This window comes from Durio zibethinus, chromosome 4 (assembly GCF_047325235.1).
Source record: "Durio zibethinus cultivar Kanyao isolate XHJ-2024 chromosome 4, ASM4732523v1, whole genome shotgun sequence".
Lineage (NCBI taxonomy): Eukaryota > Viridiplantae > Streptophyta > Magnoliopsida > Malvales > Malvaceae > Durio > Durio zibethinus.
Genome location: NC_143165.1, coordinates 13,043,443 through 13,064,793, shown reverse-complemented (window position 1 = coordinate 13,064,793; position 21,351 = coordinate 13,043,443). Strand labels below are relative to the sequence as shown.

The window sequence follows — 21,351 nt, the reverse complement described above, 5'->3', positions numbered from 1 at the left end:
CTCGTTTATCTAATCGTCTCTATCATAAATTTAGATTGTATTATCAAATTTTATTTCAATTAAGTGGAGATATCTGCATGTTGTTGTGGGTTGCAAATTTTTTTGTTATGTCATTTTTATTTATGAAATTTTTTATCTCAAAATTTACTTAATTAAAAAAAAATAAAAGATAAGTAAAAATACTTAATACCAATGTTAAGTGAATATCTCAATTGTTCTTATTCTTGCAAAATTTATTTAATAGAAAATTTTAAAAATAAAAATTAACATTTAATTTAGTTAGTTCATGCAATTATACTTAGATAGTATCCGGCTAGCATGGCAAGAAAACAGATAAAGAAACAAGCTGTAAAAAATATGCAAGAAAAAAAAAAAAAAAACACAGAAACAAGTTGCATAAATGAGAACTACTTCATTAGTAACAAAAACTGAAAATGTGCCAACTGATAGCATTTCTCACTATCAAAGAAAACCTTTAGTCCAGTTGCCTGCTAAGAATTATTGGAAAGGAAAGAAATAGAACAGCCAAGTTCTTACAATCCTGCAACAAACATTATTTTAACATAACTTCAGTTCAGAGAAGTCTAATCGATCATATTTTTCCTTTTCTTGCTGGTGAAATGAGAGTTGGAGCATTGTAGCACAGATAGGAAGTGTAGTTCCTAGCTCAAGGTTCAGCATTTTGCATGAAATCAACGCAAGTGCGACACTTGCAATCCCCAAAGCGACACTTGAGGCACCCGAAACACACACAAGTTGTGCAACCTTTGCAGGTCGGAGATCGAGGACAGCCTCTGCAGTTTTTCCTACTTGCTCGCTCTTCAGCATCTTTGCAGGTGATGCTGAAAGAAAATGAACCAACAAATGCAAAGCTATCAGGAATTTATCTATCTGGAAATGGATTATGCGATGTGTTGATGTGTTTTAATGTTTCTTCAAGACGAAACCCTAACATAAAAAATAAACATGAAAGCGATAGGTTTAAAATCACTACTGATGTTGAAACTTACTTGTCATATGGCCAGTTATCACACCTCCACCTTCTTGCATTTAAAGCATCATGGTAAATTCTGCATTCCTCTGCAGTCCGGAGACGAAACCTGCGTTCTTTGTTGCATCTTGAACAACAAATGAACTCATCACGATGAACAAGGCGTTTAGACTGCATGGTGCTAAGCCCATTTGCTCCATTTGATGCATGTTTGTAATATTTCAGGAGAACAGTTCTCCATAAAGGAACCTTCTTATTTTTCATGAACACCCAAATGTGTTTCTTCCATTTCCTGGTTCCTTCCCTTCCAGAGTGCTTTTCGAAATCATTGGGAGTCAGTCTCTCTGGTTATCAAGAATTCCCTTATCATTTGGTTAGAAAAATGGTATGGAAGAGCTGCAACTTCAACTACACAAGTACTATTTTTTTTTCTTTACAAAGGAAGTTGCAGCATACTGATATATTGAGAAGGCTGAGTTGCAGGTGCTAAAATTTAAATCCTGGACCTACTGATATCACTTCTTAAAGGTGATTGTGTGATCTAATCGAGCTGAACTTGGGATTCTATAAGTACTAAATTTATGCACAAGAGTGATGAAACTAGAAGAGATATTGAGCTTTCGATAGACTTTGTTGAGTTATTGACATAGTTAGATTTCCAGCATTGATAATCTTGATGAAACCAGGACAAAATTGATTACCAGAGGCAAGACAACTTACTCGAACTATAACTTGAAGCTTTCATTAACTCTTGATTTTCCAATTATCAATCAGGCTAAAGTGATTAACTTGCCTTAATGACTATATAGAACATAATAAAAGAAAGAAAGAAAGAAAAAAAAAGAGAATTGGCATTGCTAGTTTAGTAATTGGAAACAATTCCATAAACAGCTCTATGATTTTGAAAATTTTAATTTTATGAAATGGATGGAAAGTTTTAAAATTGAAGGTGAAAATAAATTAAAAGGTTATGTTATTACATAAATGAACATGTCATGAAAATAAAATTCATAAAGAATTCGATAAATTTATATTTTGAATACTAATATCTTTTCTCTTCTATTAGGTTGTAATTTTTTTTTTTAAATATAAAGTTCATAGAATTATAAAGAACCACAAACAAAGTTGCATTCACAAACAAAATCAAAATAAAGAATTGTATGATTCAATAATATATAAATTAGGAAAGAAAAAAAAATAGTAATTTACCTCCATCACAAGTCGATGTGCATTCGCAGGATATCAGAAATTGGCCATTGGTAAAAACCCTAAGCTTCCCAATGGTATCACCATATTTCTTGCTTGTGCAGCCACACTTAACCTCAATGAAATCAGAACCTCTTTTGAAGCTATCCATCCCTTTGAACTCTTCTTCAGTGAACATCTTTGACAACCTAAAAAAAACAAAACAAAACAAAAACCCTAACACCAGAGACAATATTGAAAATACAATAAAAACAGCCCCAAAAAACCAAGCATATTAGAAAGCAAACAAAAGGGTATGTTTATATATATATATATATATATATATATATATATGTGTGTGTGTATGTGTGTGTGTGTCCTAAATTATTCAACCTTATATGAAGACATGCAATTAATGTCTGGAGAGGGTATCAAATCTCTGCTGGTTATGTAAAAAAAACCGAAACCAACTCATCAAAGACATGTCAACAAGCATGCAAGAGAGCCAAAACGTGGAAAAGAAGGAAGAGAGAGAGATGGGGAGTTTGCCAAAAGAAGATTGATAAATGTTAAGAGTTTCTTAGATTTTGGTTTGGAATAAAATCTTTTAAGATTAAATTAAAAGATTATAGGATATAATTAACTTTTTTTTTCTTATTTTTTATATAAAAAGAGCGTTACGATTTAATTTTATAATTATGTTCAAATTTCACTCTTTAACCTTCTAACTAAGTTCAAATATTTTTTAATTTTATCAAGATTTTTTTTGTTTTAATCTTTTTAAATAATTAAAAGAATGATGCATATCTCATTTTATCGATTAATTTTTTTAATATATTTTAAGGGAATATTTCAAAGTATATCAAATGTGAGAAACACAATAAGGGTTAAGAAACCAATTTTCCATTGAGAAATAAACTAGGACTGTTTATTATTACTATATAGTAATTTTCCTTTTTCATTGGGTACATCAATCAAACAGTATTTTTTTTTTATGATTAACAAAGATAAGGGGAAAAATTTAATTACTCATAAAATGGGATAATAAAATAAGAATATTTAATTGAGATGGATGGTAAGAAAAAAAAAAGTCAAGAGTTTGATATAAGAAATAAAAAAAAAAAGTTAGGAAAAAAATTAGATGAAAAACCTTAACGTTTTAGGGAAATTATAAATGGATCCTTGAAATTCTCATTCTTATAAATCAAACCCCAAACATTTATATTTCTAATTCTTTCAAAAAAAATTATATTTGTAACAATATTGTCCTTAACCTAAAAAAATTGAGAAGAAATGTGGGGAATTTTAATTTATTTTCAATATATCAAGAAATGATTAAAAGGACAACTTATTATGTCATCAAAATTAACCTATAGCATCATACATAGTACTTATTTGTTAAATTATTTCTTAAAACAAAGTTAAACCAATAGCACCAAAACATCTTACCTTTTTGTCTAAAATGAAAATAAATACCATTATTTAACAAATAAACCAATAGATATTTTCATTTCTTTAAGATTTAGTCCACTTCACTTGAACAAATAATAATGTTCATTCAATTTGATTAAAAAGGCCTTTTTATTTAATATGAAAAATAGCTTGTAGGTTTTTTAAGGGTTTTTTTAAAAATATAAATAATATATAACAAAGGTTATTATATATCTAAAAAAAAATACATCATAATTTCTAATTACATGATGGTAAAGGGGATTTGATAGATCTTTCTAAACCTTGTGTTCTAGTTATTCATCTTAATTTTAATCATCTTAATCATCAATAATTTAAATTGTTTCTCATTTTGGCAAATGTAATATAAGAATGGATGATCAAATAATTGCAACTCAAATATCACCTATGTTTTCTCTTTGCAAATAGGAAAATTGTAACTAAATTGTTTCTCATATTGACATATTTGATGTTCACTTAAAAAAAAAAAAGTGAAATATCTAGATAAAAAATAAGAAGTTGTTTATGCACCAATAATTTAATTTTTAAAATTCATGCAAATGGTGAATAAGAAAACCTTGCCCCAAAGATTTTAACAAATCAAAAACAAACTTGATTTAAGCAAATGTAAGAAATTAATATTTACAATAAAACAACAACATTTATGATAATCTCAAAAAATTTTAATTATATTATAACTCTGAATAACCTATGCAATCAAAATTGAAAAAAAGTGAGAAATTTACCTTGATTTAATCTTTGATAAGCAAAATCTCATTTCGGAGGTTTCTATGTTTTGTAAAAATTACTCACTTTGTAAAATTTATCTCCACAACAGAATTATACAGTAGGTGAGTTAAATTTATAAGCAGTAAAACTAGTGATATCTCTTTCAAAAAATAAAATCTAATCTGTCAAATCAATCTATTCTGATTTGAATAATCTACTCAAAATGGCCCAAATACAATCTCATTACTTAGTTGTCTTAATATGGAATCTAAAAATTAAGAAAATAAGTAGGTAAAAAATGACGTCACTCATTACTTATTACGGACAAAATGTATCTTAGCACGTGTTCATATGCTATTTGTCAAGGTTTATAGATGAAAGGTGATTTACCTCTCGTTATGGAGTTCAAAATCTAACATGTTTCAATTGTTTCAAAAAAGCTTAAATATGTTATCATTGATCATTCCATTTTGCTTTATATTGTATGCTGTTAAACTCTAATGGTGAATAGTAAGTGATGAGGAATGTGAATGTTTGAAATTAAAAAAAAATTATAATAAATCTCATTAAAAAAAACAATTATTTAATATGGTTATTAATGCTACTTAATAATTTTTAAAAGATATTGTTTCTTTTCGTAAAGAGGAAAAATAAAAAATTTGTGAAGTAATTGTATAAGCAAATATATCAATTTTACTCATATCTAATGAAAATTTTGAGTTTTTATTCAAATGAAAATTGGGTTAAGTATAATTTTAAATTTTTATTAGGTATGAGAATAGAAATGGATAATATAATATTTGTCTCGTACTTATAGCCTACATATATATATTTATATATATTTAGTAAATAGATTTTTTATTAAATAATATAAATTATTATTTTAGATTAATTAAAATTAATATATTTTTATTGAAAAATATATATTAATATATATATTTATAAAAAAATTACCTAAATATATAACATAGAAATAAAAAAGTTAAAAAAAAAATTTTTTTATTTTTTATTTTTTAAAAATAAACTCTTGGTATAGAATTTATCCATACTTATTAAATACTTGTAAGGATGTGAATGGAGATAGATTTAAAATACCCGTTGATACAAAAATATATATAATATAAAAAACTAAAAATGAAGAATGCTTTACCTTTCCTATACCCCACCTATTGACATCCGTATGTACAAGAAAATTATGTAATTAAAGAATTTTTATCTTCAAAATGGATTATTAATTTGGTTTTTTTTTTTATAAATTAATATTGTGAATGACTTTTTAATTGCAGTGAAATTTTTAATATAGTATTTTAATTTTAAAAAATTTTAATATAGTACTTGAATAATAAATTTGTTAATTAATATATATTCACTCTCAACTTAACTAGCTCTAAATGGATGTGGCAAATAAACAACTCTTTTAAGTATCACATTAATTGATAATTTTATTATTCAAATATTGTAACTGTAAACAGTTGAAGTTCTTTGCTTGATTGATGGGAAAGGAAGAAACTTTGTTGAGGTTTGGTTTTCCTAAGAAACTGTAAGAAAGAAAATTTTGGTTTTGTTAAGATTTAATTGTCGGGCCAAGTTGATGGTTTTTTGGTTGTTTGCTAAGGAATTTGAAGGAACTCTATTTACTGATTTAAACTGAAACATTTAATTCAAGAAACAATGTAAAGAGCATTCAAGGTTGAATCTTTTGATTCTGAGTCTGGTTTAGTATATAATGTGGAGAATTCAACTGCTTTTACTTGGCAATCAAACATAGCTTGTACCTTGTTGGTTGCTAATAGGATTCATATTCAAGTATTTATAAAGTTGAAGTGATAGCACAAATTCCTAGTTTTGATTTCTGTAAGACTATGTAGCCTAGCATTTGTATCAAGATTTGAAAGCTTGATTGGAAATATCACACTTTGCATTGATGTGAATTCCCTATCATTTGCTAAAAGCACTAAATTTTTCATGGACTTTGAAGTGCCAGCAGCCCTAGTTCGAGTTTTGATTGCTGCAGAACTGTAGAATTGGTAGTGTTAACACCTAGAGTTGCTTTATTTATCTCTACGGCAGGTTGCAAAAGCTGCGGATTCTCTGTACTTGGAATTCAGAGCTGTGGATAATTTGGTAGCTTGCAATTCCTCCTTTGTTCTTAAAGCTTTTCAAAATTCTCGGGTTGGATCTCATTTAAGTACACATTTTATCTGAAGCGGCTGGTCATCTGCCCTGGCTTCATTTTTGTGTTACATGTTCCCTGCATTTGAGAAACCAGATTTTTCTTAAATATGTTATTAGACATATCTTTGAGGCATATCTTTATGCCATTGTACACACACTTGTGCGCATACAATTGTAGATCCATGTATGCATATGCATGGCAATTATAATGTGCATATCTATCTCTACAAGCAATTGTCCAATTATTTAATCTGTTAATAATGCCGGAGGGCATGGTGCTTTTGTTCATATGCTTATTTCGTAACAAGCACTTTGCTAGGTGCACTGGCTATGGTTATGATGAAGCTGGGGGAGGTGAAGAACTGGACCAAGCATTTGCAAAGATTGTTGGGGCGAGTCAACGATAGTTTGTTCTGAGGTTTGCTATTTGTTACCTTCGTTTTCTGGGATATTATGAATTCTTAATAGTTATTTCTAATTCTTGTTAATCCTCTTGGGTGTATGCTCTTACGCCACCATTTCTTCTTAGGTACTCATGCTATCACTTGTGCACTTTTTGCAGGCCACGGGATGAGGTAAGCTATCTTGGCTGATTTTTACTGCACTATATTGGTAGTTATACGCTGTTCAATAGCTACTTTTCAACCAGAATATGGTCTGGATTAATTTGATTGTCAGCTTTTGGCAGTGGCTGTTGCTCCTTATGACACCTTAGAGGAAGTTATTGGAAAGAGGGATTCTCATGGACCGGGCTCTCTGAAAGATTTTGGAGTGATGTATCAGGAACTTCCTGTATGTTGCTAAAAACCAAACAGAGTAAGTTTCAGCTCCTGGTTGTTGATATCTTCTTAGATTGATGTTCTTACAGCCTGCTCAAGATGGACTCGACTGCATTGCACTTTCAGGTGCTTTGAGACCTCATACAAAATGTGCACTCGTGCAAAGGTCATGTGGTTATTCATGCCGTCCGAGTTTAAGGTAAATGAGATAGGGAGGGCAATAAAGATCATGCGGTCTGAGTTTAAGTGTAAATGAGATAGGGGGGGCAATAAAGATAATCAAAGTAATCTGTTTATATTCAGAAAAAATGATGGAAACTCTATTGAAGTTTTGTCACGGAAGTGACTTCATTGCAGAAACAAAATCCCTGAGGTTCCACGCTTGCATTTGTTCTCATCTGCCTTGCATGGTTTTTGCTTGGCTTAATCACTGAAATCTTGGTTACATGAGGTGACAACTAGAACCTTGACAAATTCAAGTTGCAAATTACATGTTTTCTTATTATAAATATTCAGATAAATTTGACTCACTGATAAGATCTATTATTATTGCTTTGCATGGAGTATTAATACTAGTTCATTGATGTATTTATTTATTATTCACTTCAGTCTGAAAGGAGAAAAAAAGGAGAAAGATAAATAGAAAAAGGAGTTATGGGGTATTGCCTTGAAATTTCTTTGTACATTGATGCCTTGTTTAGTTACAACCATTTCTCTGTTTCTTATTAGTTCAGAACTCATAATATTTTTACCTAGTTAATGTTCCTTCTCGATTCTCATTTGTATGAACAGATGTGTTAGAATCTTTTCTTTATTTCTTTTCTCCAGAAATATGTATCATTACAATCTCTGCCTTAGTTATGCCTATTTATATATCTTACACTATCAAACCGGAGATGACTGCAGTAAAGAGGATTCACGAATCATCATACAGTAGATGAAGATCAAGAATGTTACATTGCAAATGTTCCATCAATTTTGATAAAACATGTGGCATAACTCTGTATTTTCTTGTTTTTTTTTTACACCGGTAAAAGGCGAATGAATAGTTCGATTCATGTTACCACAGAGCTAGCTCTAGCATAACTCTGTATATAATCTATTTTCATCTAGTATCTTTTTCTTCTTCTTCCATTCTCTTGTTTAAACCATGAATGTTTAAACCTGCTGGGAAATCAGCCAATAAAACAAACTTTAGCAAACGTTCATCTTTGACTCGTTGATGATTGGATGTTAATTTCTTCTGATGCTGATCACAAATAATTTTGCATGTTAAAGTTTCCTGGACTTTCTTTTGAGAAGAAATGTATTAGCTCACCTAGACCAGGTGAAGGTAAAGTAAACATTTTTTAGCCATATTCTTTGGAATCTTACTAAATATAACTTCATTCCTGGTCATTTTAATCCACGAGATGCATGTAAAAATTACTGATTTTTCCTTTTTTTACAGTAACAGTTTTTTCTTATAACATCTGCAACTAACAAGGAGCCAAAGGGAGCAACTTCAGAATCTGAGGAAGCAGCAAAACTTCATTGACTTCTCATATTTGCAGTTTCAAAAACCTTGACAGCTTAACCGGCATGGCAATGTTCTCAGAGATACTAAAAACCAAGGATGTAGAAGAACTTTTATTGATCCCTTTAAATTCCATGGGTGTTCTTCCTTTTAAGGATGGTGAAATTTTCAATATGCATGTAATCGATGATGCTGGAGAAGCTTGGAGTTTTCCATGCTTCATTGAGCAAAGTAAGAGCAGAGAATCATCTGCCATTTCTGTTGGTTGGGTTGAATTTGTTCACTGTAAAGGTGTTAGAGTTGGTGATAGGGTTCTTCTTTGTCAGAAATCCATGGATGACAATCGGATGGGGACGCAGTTAAAAATTGAAGTGAAAACTAAGATTGCCTGGTGCGGATGTGTGGTCTCATGTCATGTAGGATAGGACAGGCTGCTATCTTTATATATGTTTTCCTTTCTCTTACACAATATTTGGTTAGGAAAGGGAAGGGAGTCAAGCTCGAGCATAAAAAATGAAGCTTAGCCAAGCTTCTAGTCTCGAGTTGTTAATTTAAACTGTGGTCAAGCTTGAAAATGTATGATTCAACTCAACTCGTTTACACCTCCTAATCATGGAGGAGGCATTATTGTTAGTAATTGGTAAAGCATACTGGACTAAATCTAAGGATGAATGAAATGCTTAATCTAAAGCCACATTGTACATTCAGCTAAAATTTACAAAACAGATGAGAAACAAAGAGTGGAGCTTTTCAATCAAAAGCTCTTATAGGAAACAAAGGGAGAAAGGACATCCTTAGCATTAGGATCGTCCCATTCCACAGATTCCCACCATTCTCTAGGCCATATTGAGATTTCTTTGAGGGTGCGAGGGGGAGATGGCAGCCTATTTTCAAGAAAGGGAAGAAACAAAGGGATCATCCTCTTCAGTTTGGGACATCCTGATATCCAAAGGTACTGAATAGAATCTGCTTGAATCATAACTTCAATCCTACAAAAGCTTTTCAATTCTGGCAAGCAAATCAGCCACAATTCTCTTAATTTGGGAAGAACAACTGTTGTTGGTATGTTGGCACCATTTCCTTCTGCTGCTATTATTTCCTCTATTTCTTTACAGTCTCTAACTTCAATTTCCTCCAAGTTTTGAAGGCCTTGCAACAGCTCAAGTGTAAACAACTTCTTCATCTTCAAACATTTTACCAAAATAAATACTTTGAGGGAAGAGAAGATGGCTGGCCGCGTACGAGGTCGGGATGCAGATGATACTGCTACCCCTACTCTCACAAGTTCAAGCAAGTTGCATAATTCCTTGAGGAATAGCAACTCAATGTTATGAAGCGAGTTGTAAGATGATAATGACATGTCAAGCACACACTCCATCCCTTCACATGCACTAATATAACACCTCTTCAACTCATTTGCTTGATGGAACAAAGAGATATTGCTCAAGCTTGTGAGATCGTGGCACTTCTTTATATTCAGAGAGTGAAGGTTATTTGGAAGTGATACCTGATCTTCTTTCCCTATCTCACAATTTATGCAATTTATCTCATTATAAAATTCAGGTTTCTCAAAATACTTGACCGAATTGAAAGTGACTTCAAGGGGCCAATCTGATCCCACTCCAAGCACGTAATTGATAGGCCATTGTCGATCTGGTATAGACTTGGCATAATTCTGAAAGCCTTGGAAGTCAAGAAATAGACCTGCAAAAGTCTCCAGGTTCCTCAATTTGGCTACTTCCTCTCCTTTTACACACAATGTGGTTGACAAGTATTGGAGATGAGAAAGCTTAAGCAGTAATCCTTTTGGTAGCTCCTTTAGACTCTCTGAATATAAACCAAGATATGTCAGGTTTACTAACATTTCTATTCCATGGGGGACCTCTTTGATAGCTGTATTAAAAAGGTCCAACTTTCTCAATGCTCTAAGCTTTGCCAATGAAGGCACTTGTCTAAGCTTGTCACAACCTCTAAGAACAAGTGAAACAAGGTTTCCCAAATTGGAGATGCAATTGGGGAGTTCAGAAATACCAGTATATGAAAGATCTAAAACTTTTAGCCGGGGCATGTGCTCAAAGAAAGATTCTGAAATCCTCTTCACTTCACCATTTTCTTGCAACAACAAAGTTGATAAAAAGTAACATTCTGGTGATATGCCATCAGGAATTTCTGATATTGAATTATGCATCAGAGAAATCTTCTCAAGATCATCTGTCCATTCATTCTCACCAGGTAGCTCCTTCAATTGCATTCCAGCTTTCACCATGAATCGAGGGCTAATGCTTTTTATAGACAATGCCATGTCTCTCAAAACATCATGCATCTTGACTCCTTCCTCAGGAAACAAACTCCGGGTTTGACACTTTTCCAATAGGCAATGCTTTTCAAGCTTGTTTAGAATACTATGGCCCCAATCATACATTATCTGTCTACTCTCACATTCATCAATGAGCTTCTCATCTATCCACTTTTCTATCAATTCTCTTCTTTTGATTGCATGATCTTCAGGATACAATGCACAATAAAGGAAGCAATTTTGGATTTTTGGATCTCCCAAACGTTCATAACTAAACATCAAACACTCGAATATTTCAGTCTCCAATCCTCTCACACTGTTCAAACGTCCGCATAACTGGTTTAGTGCATTCCTCCACTCTCGGACATCATCCACCCCTTTCATGCTACCAGCTATTGTAACAATGGCAAGCGGCAAACCTCCACAATGCTGAACAATATGCTCGACAATTTCTTTTAAAGTAGGAATTTCTACGACACTACGTCCTACTTGATTTAAGAACAAGTTCAAGGACTCTTCTTCTGAAAGAGGTTGCATTTTGATCACCTGACAACCCATAGATAAACAAACATCAATCAATCTGCTAGTGATTACCAATTTGCTTCCATTATGTAATGTTGGCTCAGGGATTCCCACATCCAATAAGGAAAACCGTTTCCAAACATCATCTAGGATCAGCACATATCTCTTTGCTTTCAAGATATCCATCAGTTCAGTTGCTCGTTCCAATTCATTTTGAGGTAGACACTGACTCAAAGCTCGTGCAATATCTTCTTGTAACTTGACTACATTGGGTTCTTTGGATACAGTGACCCAAATCACTTTATCGAACCCGTCAGTCTCCTTCAACAGTTGATTGTTGATATGTTTCATAATGGTAGTTTTCCCTATGCCACCCATTCCACATACTGCGATCATTCCAACCTCATTGCCCATCAAGTATCTCCAAATTTGTTCTTTCACATAAGTTTCACCTTCTAAACTTGTTGTTTGAAATGTCACCCCGTTGGCAGGAGGCTTATCAATTGCCACACCCTCAGGGAAATTGCCTTGTTGGTAAATTTCCTTCACTTCTTTGATTTTTTTACAAACTATTTTTCCTAGGCGACCCCGGCAGAAGTATGACACGAAGTGTATCTTCTGCTCAATCTTCTGATATTCAGTGTTCATCCTTTCTACATCATCAAGCCATTTCTCCACTTCTTTCCTTACCACTTTCCTGCAACGAACCTCTGCTTCCTGTCTCGATTCTATATCTTGCTTCCTAACATTTAGATCATCCAATCTTCTTCTAAGTTCATTCACATTTTCTTCAAGCTTTAGGTGATTGTTCAAGTATCTGCAGGTTGGAACCCCTATGCACTTTATCATTTCAAAGATAGGCTCCAGAAGCTCCATATGTAAGCTAATTAATTCCTGCCATGCAAATTAAACTAATGTATATGAAAAATGCTCACTTGACTTGTTATATTCTAGTATAATTGTAACAAAGACAAACAATCAATAAATTGGCAAAGGTTAATGAAAAAAAACTCTCTTTCAATCAAATTTTGTTAAATTCACAATACTTTATATATAAGCATCTGATATTTTGATTACATATGTCCATATGTTCATGTCTTTTTTACAAAGAAGGTCGCAGTCTAAGAATATAAGAAGGGGTTTGAGGTGCTAGGAATTGAATCTCAAAGGTGACTATATGAACTAACCGAGCTAAGCTCCAGATTATATTTTTATTTCCTTTTAAAATTAGATCAAATTCAAAGTAAAATTCACTTGTGTAACATGTCCAAAGATGAAATAAAGATTAAGAGCAGATAGTTTACCTTCTTGTAGCTGGGCTGATACTGAAGATGTTGGTTAAAATTAGGGAAAAATGAGACAGAAGCAAAGCCAAGAAGGTAGATACCAGAAGATCTCCTTACCTAATACTAAATCTTATGAATTATGGAGCAAAAGAAATCAATGGTGGACAAGTCAATGCAAGCGATTGCAGAGTTTCTCTGGCAACTTCATGCTATGAAAGAAGGAAACATAGAGGGAAGAAAAAAAAATGAGAGACTGTTATACATAGGGAAGAAAAAAATGACATTTGGATTAGAATATATGTATGGTACTGAAAAATCAATGCTGGAAATCATTTTAAGTAAAGAAATCAATGCTTGAAATTGATCTTAAAATTTTTTATTCTAATTATGTAAAAGTGTTTGATCTTTGACTTCTCGAGCTTTTCGACATTGACAAAGCAAGTCTTGTTGGGAAGACACGTCAAACTAAAAGGGTGTGAAAAGAATCCGTATGTAAATGATGCAAATGCTGACTTTTTCTTACAATTTAAACAGATTTATTTAACAGCATTTTTTATTATAGAGCATGCATGTGAATAAAAACTTAGAGGCCAAGCTTTAAATAAAAGTAATATGTGTCATAATTTCAAGATTGTTAAGATAAAAATAATATACAGTTAGATTAGATTAGATTAGATTGTTATTTTTAAAATTTTTACGGAAATCCAACTATTGAATGAAAAAAAAAGTAATTTATTTTTTTAATTATTCATACATTAATTTTTTTAAGCTTATTCCTCTTATTGAAAATTTTTTGAAAAGATTTTTTTTATAGAAAAAAAAAGTTGATAGATGTTATTACTCTGTTAAAAAAAAAAGGAGTTTGATGGAAACTGTTATTCTTTATTTGAAAATAAAAAAGAGCTGGGATAGGCCATTACTTTGATAAGAAAGAGTTGCTCTTGAAGAAAATGAGAAGACAAAAAAAGGTTATTAAGACAGAGGAGAAGAAGGAAAAGAAAGATAGAGAAGCTCTTATCATCACCTGTAACTAGGGACGGCAATCAAGCCCGTCTCCGACGGGTTTCGGTTCGACTCGATCTCATAGAGTTAGATTTTTTTTTTAATTTCAGGTTTCGGGTTGGGGTCGGGTCAGGTAAATTTAGGTAATAATCGGGGTCGGGTCGGATTCAGGTATGCTTAAAACCTGATCTTACCCGACCCGATATTATTAAAAAATTATTTTTTAATTAATTAATTAATTATTTATTTACATATATATTTATATAATGATATTTTTAAATATTTATATTTAAAAAATAATATTTTATATTTTAAAAAATAATATTTTATTAATTTCGGGTCGGGGTCGGGTATTAAAATAATTCGGGTTGAGGTCGGGATCGGGTTTGATGAGCATAAAATCGGGTCGGGTTGGGGTGAGCAAAACCCGCCCCGAACCCGACCCGATGCCATCCCTACCTGTAACACTTACACTAAAAAAGGCAATTATCTTTCTTCTTTCTACTTAGTTAAAATTTTTCATGTATTAGTTACCTAAGTTGATAAAGTGAAATATTATCTATTTTTCATTTTTGTTTTTCCAGATTGTTGGATCAGTTTTTGGATTAGTTTTTACCCATTGGGATATTTTAACACATGCTATAAGAGAATTTGTTAGGTTTGTTGATGTTGTTGATGAAAATAATTTCACTTGCCAAGAGGTTAGATTAAATTCGTAAATTTTTTTTAATTGATTTTTATTCATTGATCTTGATTTTTGATAGAATTGTTAATTTTGGGTAATGGTTGATTTAATTTTATTTTAATGATAGTAACAATGATAGTTTTGTAGAGCTCTTGATTAGTTGAAAGTTAATTAATGCTTAATGCATGCTTGCTTAGGTTATAATTTAATGCAAGTCTATATTTTAATCATTTACTTTAATTGATTTTTATTGTCTACTTTTTGTTTTTTATATGAATATTTTTCATATTTGAAGTTAAATGTTAAGGAACTTACTTAATTTAATTCATCTATATATTTGGATAATTTTTTTGAAGGAAGTTGGTTAAGTTGATAAAATAAAGTATTATCAATTTTTCGTTTTTATAAATTTAAGTTTGATTTGATTTAAAACTTTCATTTTTAGGGTTTCCTTATAGATGTTTCATATTTTTATATAGAATTCTATTATTGTTTTCTCTCTTGGTTTGCTCTTATTAAATAGTAGATGTGCATTATATATTTGGATTGCGAAGGTAATTTTATATAATTGTTTAAAATATTTTTATTGTCAATGCAAAGCTTCAAAGTCGATATTTATTAATTTTTTTAATTTTTTTTATCTTCGTCTATTCAAATATTTTTTCATAAATGATGTCTTAGATGATAAATTTTTACCAAAGTTTTTGTTTATTTGAGTTAAATTAAAAAATATTGATATAAAATTTTAGATACGTTGTATGGTTGAATATGTATAATATTGTTTGACAATCAATCAAAAACTTAAAAAGTTTTGATCTAAAAATAAAATGATAAGTACAATGCTAAAGTTTCTCATGGTATTGCATGCTAATAAAAAGTTTAAAATAATAAAATTTAAAAAAAAAATGTAAAAAGAGATATTGGCACATTCTTTGTTGCATGCATGAAAGAGGGATCGGACTCACATTTTGTCAAAAATGAGTGGGGTTATAATAATCTTTGAAAGGATCAGTTGATGTAATTTTAATCTTGGTGAGAGATTGAGTTGGAGAGCGTATCAAACCTATCACAAGGAAGACAAATTAAGTGTATTAAAAAAAAAAAAAAGTGAAGATAGAAAAAGATGACGAGAGAGAAGCAAAGAGAGTGTCGAGTAGAGAATTTTGCCGGGTTAATTTATTTTTCTTTTTTATGTCTCATAAATGGTATCGTGACTAAGTAAATACGTGATTGTTTTATTTTGAAATTATGTGTGAATTTTAATTGACGTGACCTATAAAATATAACATGATCAAAGATTAACTTGCCTTGCATTTTGTCAAAAATTTAGTAAAGAATTAATATAGAAACTCATTGGACTTGCATTTTCATGAGAAATAGTCAAATACCAAATATTGTGTGACATAAATTTTTATTGCAGATTTGCTTGAAATATATAGTCTGCTAAAATTCACTAAGTTTTTTTAAAAAAATTGCAGTTTCCAAGAACTAGCTAGACTCACTAGTTCTACATCCTGGAGAAATTCCACAGCACTGGACTTTAGCTTGAAGAAACAGTGAAATTTCAGCTAAAAAATCACATATTTCCAGTAAATTTTACCAAAGGGGAGAGGGATTGGAATTTGCAATTAATCACAAAAAAAAAAGGGAAAATTTCAACAGAATTAAAAGATATTGTCTCTGTTTCAGAAAAAGCATGAGCTGAAACAGCACAATTTCCTAGTAGTTTACAGACGAGAACGAATGAAAATTCTTTTCCTGTTAGGATCCTGAAGCTCCATTTCCTTTATCCCTTGAGGTATCTTCTTCTTCTTCTTAGGCTCTGATCCTCTATCAGCTTTGCCTGCTACTGTCTTGCTTTGTTGCTTAACCTCGTTCATGTCTTCCATCTTTGCCAATTGCCTCTCCTGCTCAATCAGCTTGACATCTTCCAGCTTCAATCTGGTTGGCTGATCTTCAAACTTTTCCTGCAAAAAAGTCCCGTACAGTTTCTTCCCACCTGCAATAATCAAACCAAAGAACCAACACAAATGATAGTAATAAAGAAAATTTGGAACAAAATCATTCGCATATGAAAAATTGGTGACTGAAGCGATTCAGGATTTTTTAATTAAACGAACAAATCACGAACATAATAAAGTTCATTCATGTTCGATTCGAGAACATATATTTACTCAAAACAAAAACATGGTTCAGTTTTTTTTTAGCTCAATTTGGAATGTTGAACGATCAAATTGACAAGGGTTGGGCTCTGTTATGCTAAAAAAATGAAACCCAGAAAATATAATTGTGATCTTAAGCAAAAAATGAACAAAACAAGACAAAGCAAGCTGTAATTGATGTAAAATTCTAGAGAATAGATGAGGATAAAGAGAAAGAAACGAACCAGTGAAGCCTTTGTGGGAGACGTTGATGGCGGACTCAACCGCAAATTTGGCGAGGTTCATCAGGAAACTTCCAATCGTGTGGCGGCGAATAGAGTTCAACACGTTATGAGATACGTCAGTTTTGATGGTATCAGCCATGAATATGATGGAAAACTGCAAAGAGACACAGAGGAAACAGGACTCGGATAAATCAGAACCGAAGCTATTTGGCCTAGTCAATGCACGTTTTAAAACTTAAAAGCCTTATTTTATTTTATTTTTGGTCAATATATTTCATTTTTTTATGAATATTCTAAACCTTTGTTTTGTTTTATATTGTTCTTTTTTTTTTTAACATCCAATTGCATTTTGATATTAATAAGTATAAAATATATTAAAATCATTTTTTTAAATGTAAAAATGAAGGAAAGGAAAATGAGACGTAAAGAGCAGGTTTTTAGGTACAGCTATGTAATAAAAAAAAATCTTATTTAATTTATTCTAACTATGTAATTTTGCTTGATGGTTGACTACTGCCTGTTAGAAACTGAAAAAAACAGGGTAATATTGTTGTAAGAAGTTTATGTAAAATTAAAATTAATCATCAAAGTATGGTTTATAAAGCATGAATATCAAGTAAACAAACCCATAGAGCCAAAAATTGTTTAACGTGAATTCAAAACTTAATTTAATTGATTCATGTAATCATTTTTATGAAACAACATCTAATAAAGATATAAGATTTGAATTTCAATACTTATAATTTTTTTTTATCCTCAAATTATGACTTTCTATGTATAAAAAAAATTTTGCTAATGTGTTTTACCATTTATTGTGGTCTTAAAGATGATTGCATAAGCTAATTAGATTAATTTTCGGATTCTTTGCAATCTTTCCTGTTTGAAATGATTGGTTTTTCATGCTTAGCTAAAGAATGCAATCCCTTTCTATCATGAAATCAAGTATGAGCAAGAGTGTGGAACAAATAACACAACTGATGAAGTTGAATTCAGGGAAATCAGGTTTGGGAACATTGCAAATCAATCCAAGAGCACAATATTAAACAAACCAAGTGCAAATACAAGCCATGAACTGTAAATAGGTGAGTAACAGGTACAAAAACAAACACATACAATTACAAGCACAAACCGTTGAATTTGTCCCATTTTAAATCTTACTGGCAAAGGAAAGACCTTCCTTTTTAAGTTGATCCAAGTTCTCAACTGGAGGTTGGAGTCTAGAAACTTTTGCAATAGACTTGTTTTCTTCAGGTGTCCCACCTTCCAGGAAAGCTCCTACCACCTTTCCATCTTTGATCCAGTAGGACCCAAACTTTGGCTTTGGTGATAATGGATTGTTGTCTCCAAAAAACACAGTGTCACCAACATTATCCCCATAGAACTGCCATGAGAGGTCAAAGGAACGAGAGTAAAAGAATGGAAGGTAATCGTATTCTTCGATCTCTTTCCCGGTTTCATTTGCCTTGATTGCCTTGACAGCCTGCTCAGCTGATTTGCGGGCATGATCAACATGTTCAACTCTTCTCATCTCATTGTATAGTTTGATTGGGAAAGTAGCCACATCTCCTACAGCATATACACCAGGCATGCTTGTCCTGAAGAATCCATCAGTTTTGATTCCGCCTTTCTCCTCTTCAACCTGTCCTTTGAATAATGCTGTCAGGGGCCTTGCTCCAATACCAACAACAACAATGTCAGCTTCAACTACCCTGCCATCCTTGAGTTTCACTCCCTTCACCTCTCCATTTGAATTAGCATTGAAGCCAACTGCCACTGTTCCCTTGATAATTTTGATCCCTTTGTTTGCATAATAACTTTCATAGAATGCGGCTAAAACTGCGGTGAAAAGCCTAGGCATACACCAAGTCTCAGGATAAACCATGGTGACATCAAAATTGTTGATTCTCATAGCTGCTCCAACTTCAAGACCAATGTATCCTCCTCCAATAATCACAGCTTTTCCATTCTTCTTTGTTTTAATTGATTCTGTAAGCTTATCGGCATCTTCAAGTTCTCTCAGGTAGAAGATGTTCTTGGCATCAGCTCCTTCTACCTTGAAATCTGTCAACCTTACTACTGTTGAACCGGTTGCAATTATCAAAGTCTGATACTTAAAGGTCTCTCCCCTGGAACTTATCAGAGTCTTCGAACCAAGATTTATTTTCACTATTTCTGTACCAAGGATCAATTGTATTCCTTTTTCTTTATACCATCCTGGAAGTAATCTCTCTCCCCCACTTCCGACACAGACATGGAACTCGGGCAGTCTTGTAGCTCCCTTCGGATTCAGGTATCCCTTGCTCAGTGCAGGACGTTCATAAGGAGCCACAGCCTCTTTGGAAACAATCGCCAATTCTCCCGGCACAAGGCCTTGCCGATCAAACTCCCTTGCTGCATATCCTGCTGCAACTCCACCACCAACAATTATGTACTTGAAATACTTCACCAAGCCAAGAAATGTTTTACCTTTCTTCACAAATGCCTTGAGTTCCACAATCTTTTCCTCAACAGGTTTTCCTAGGAACGCCCGAGACAGAAATCTCTTTTCTTCTGCCTTTTTTTCAATGAATTCAGTTTCAGTTTTGATCCTCTGAACATCCTCTAACCAGTTTTTTACTTCTTCTGTTTGCATTGCCCCAGCTTGACACTCTGCACTTATTCTTAGTTCAATATCTTCCTTTAGACTATTCAACTCATTCAACAGTTTTTTCATAATCTTCATATTTTCATCAAGATTTCTTTTACAATTCAAACATCTTTCAATTGGGGCAAATAGAATCTTTGCAGTTTCAAAAACAAAGAAGAATGAAGCCATAGGCGAGTATCTGAAGAATACCTGAAATGACAAGAAGGCAAATAGTATCTCAGAATGTAGATTCTGAACTAAACAAAGTAAAAATTTACTAAAATTAACAAACTGTTACCTGTAGTTTTTTCTTAATATTCAAAGTTAATGAAAAGGATTATAAGTTTCTCAGATATAGAAAATTAGATTTAAAAGATTTTGATAATGGAAGAGACAAGTTACATCCATATCTGTCTGTACAAATGATTCTGCATTATATACATGCATTTTAAACATTTAATGTAACTCAATCTGTTAGTTCAGGCAGTCACCTTAAAGAGGTGGCTTCTAGCAGGTTTAGGTTCAAATTCCTGAGTCTGCAACCATTTCTTCTATCCCTAGGTTGCGACCTCTTTTGTACCGTTCAACTTAAAAAATTTGAATTCTATTCTATATCATCTTCATGTGATCTAATTTTCTATCCTTTTACTTTTAATGATAATCTGACGTTTGGGAATCAAGAAAATCTACTAAACATCATTGTGTTGTGGTTAATAAACAATTGCTGCAGACAAACTTAAAATAAAGGTTTTCAGAAAATTAGCCTGAATTTGGAGGGTCATGCAAATTCTAAAGACACAGAAAAGAAGTTAACTAAAACATAAAACAAATAGACTAGAACTGATCTCCATGGATAGGATACAATAAACCAATCTAAACAAATGCAAGTGTGAGCAATTTCAACTCGGATTAGCTGCTGTTTTCAAGCAATAATTTATAAGAAGGGTAATTACCTGCCGTTTGTGGTTGACACAGCAAATTGCTTGAAAAGTAAAACACCAGAAAAGCCAAGAAGATAACAAACTGCTATCGTGAATGGGAGCAGAAATGAAAAGGTGTATGAAGATTCCTGCTAAAAGCTTTGCTTCTTTTGTAAGAAAAGTGAAAAATCATGGAGGTAAGGTATCGGATGCAAGATGAGTGGAAAAAGAAAAGCACTGCAATTAGAAAACCAAAAGGATTCGATGAGGTTGAAACTGTTAGTTGTTTAAAGCACAATGCTTTTTCATAACACTAGGGAAAGACAGCCTTTACGTTTACAATACCAGCAGGCAAAGTACTTGTAACATATATGAGTAGCAGTATTGTTATACAACAATTAACAGGAATAGATTCTGCTTTGAGTGTTATAAAGAACACAGAACAAAGGGCATGATGAATCAGGCATTTTCGTTAACATCATCTATCATCAGAATAATAAGTTAAGATGATTTTACAATCAAAATTGAGTATCACATTCCCAACGGATGGTTTTGGCTCAAATGGCAAAGATAGTGTGCTTGGGTTCGAATCAGTTGGAAGACTGTTATAAGGTAATTTCAAATGAATTTACTAGGCTTGACGTAAATAAACTTGCCTAAACCAGTCCAGGGAGAGGATTTACTGGACAAAAGTCCAGGAACTCCTTGCCGCTCATCAAGATTCCGGCCAAAATTTTCAAGGATATCAGAACATGTGTAAACCCTTCCCCAAAGGATCCCTTCCTATGCTCAAAACTATTATAA

The 21,351-nt window shown here is 32.3% G+C and overlaps 3 protein-coding genes and 1 pseudogene across 4 annotated transcripts; all 4 read right to left on the bottom strand.

Annotated features, from left to right (window-relative positions):
- Positions 1 to 279: 279 nt before the first annotated feature.
- Positions 280 to 2,390, bottom strand: LOC111288648 (protein ULTRAPETALA 1-like). The gene is made up of 3 exons (XM_022879619.2): positions 2,201 to 2,390; positions 1,011 to 1,335; positions 280 to 842 (listed from the first exon to the last, which is right to left on the bottom strand). Exons 1-3 carry the CDS (start codon positions 2,373 to 2,375, stop codon positions 668 to 670), a joined length of 675 nt encoding a protein of 224 aa, XP_022735354.2. The 5' UTR covers positions 2,376 to 2,390; the 3' UTR covers positions 280 to 667.
- Positions 2,391 to 9,492: 7,102 nt separating this feature from the next.
- Positions 9,493 to 13,240, bottom strand: LOC111288586 (putative disease resistance protein At1g61300). The gene is made up of 2 exons (XM_022879529.2): positions 12,947 to 13,240; positions 9,493 to 12,536 (listed from the first exon to the last, which is right to left on the bottom strand). Exon 2 carries the CDS (start codon positions 12,516 to 12,518, stop codon positions 9,579 to 9,581), a length of 2,940 nt encoding a protein of 979 aa, XP_022735264.1. The 5' UTR covers positions 12,519 to 12,536; positions 12,947 to 13,240; the 3' UTR covers positions 9,493 to 9,578.
- Positions 13,241 to 16,209: 2,969 nt separating this feature from the next.
- LOC111287887 (uncharacterized) lies at positions 16,210 to 17,234 on the bottom strand. The gene is made up of 2 exons (XM_022878573.2): positions 17,002 to 17,234; positions 16,210 to 16,614 (listed from the first exon to the last, which is right to left on the bottom strand). Exons 1-2 carry the CDS (start codon positions 17,138 to 17,140, stop codon positions 16,343 to 16,345), a joined length of 411 nt encoding a protein of 136 aa, XP_022734308.2. The 5' UTR covers positions 17,141 to 17,234; the 3' UTR covers positions 16,210 to 16,342.
- A 728-nt stretch (positions 17,235 to 17,962) lies between these two features.
- Positions 17,963 to 21,285, bottom strand: LOC111287618 (monodehydroascorbate reductase, seedling isozyme pseudogene; annotated as a pseudogene). Its single transcript, XR_016341584.1, has 2 exons — positions 20,581 to 21,285; positions 17,963 to 19,837 (listed from the first exon to the last, which is right to left on the bottom strand). The product of XR_016341584.1 is annotated as a monodehydroascorbate reductase, seedling isozyme pseudogene (transcript).
- Between the last annotated feature and the right edge of the window lie 66 nt (positions 21,286 to 21,351).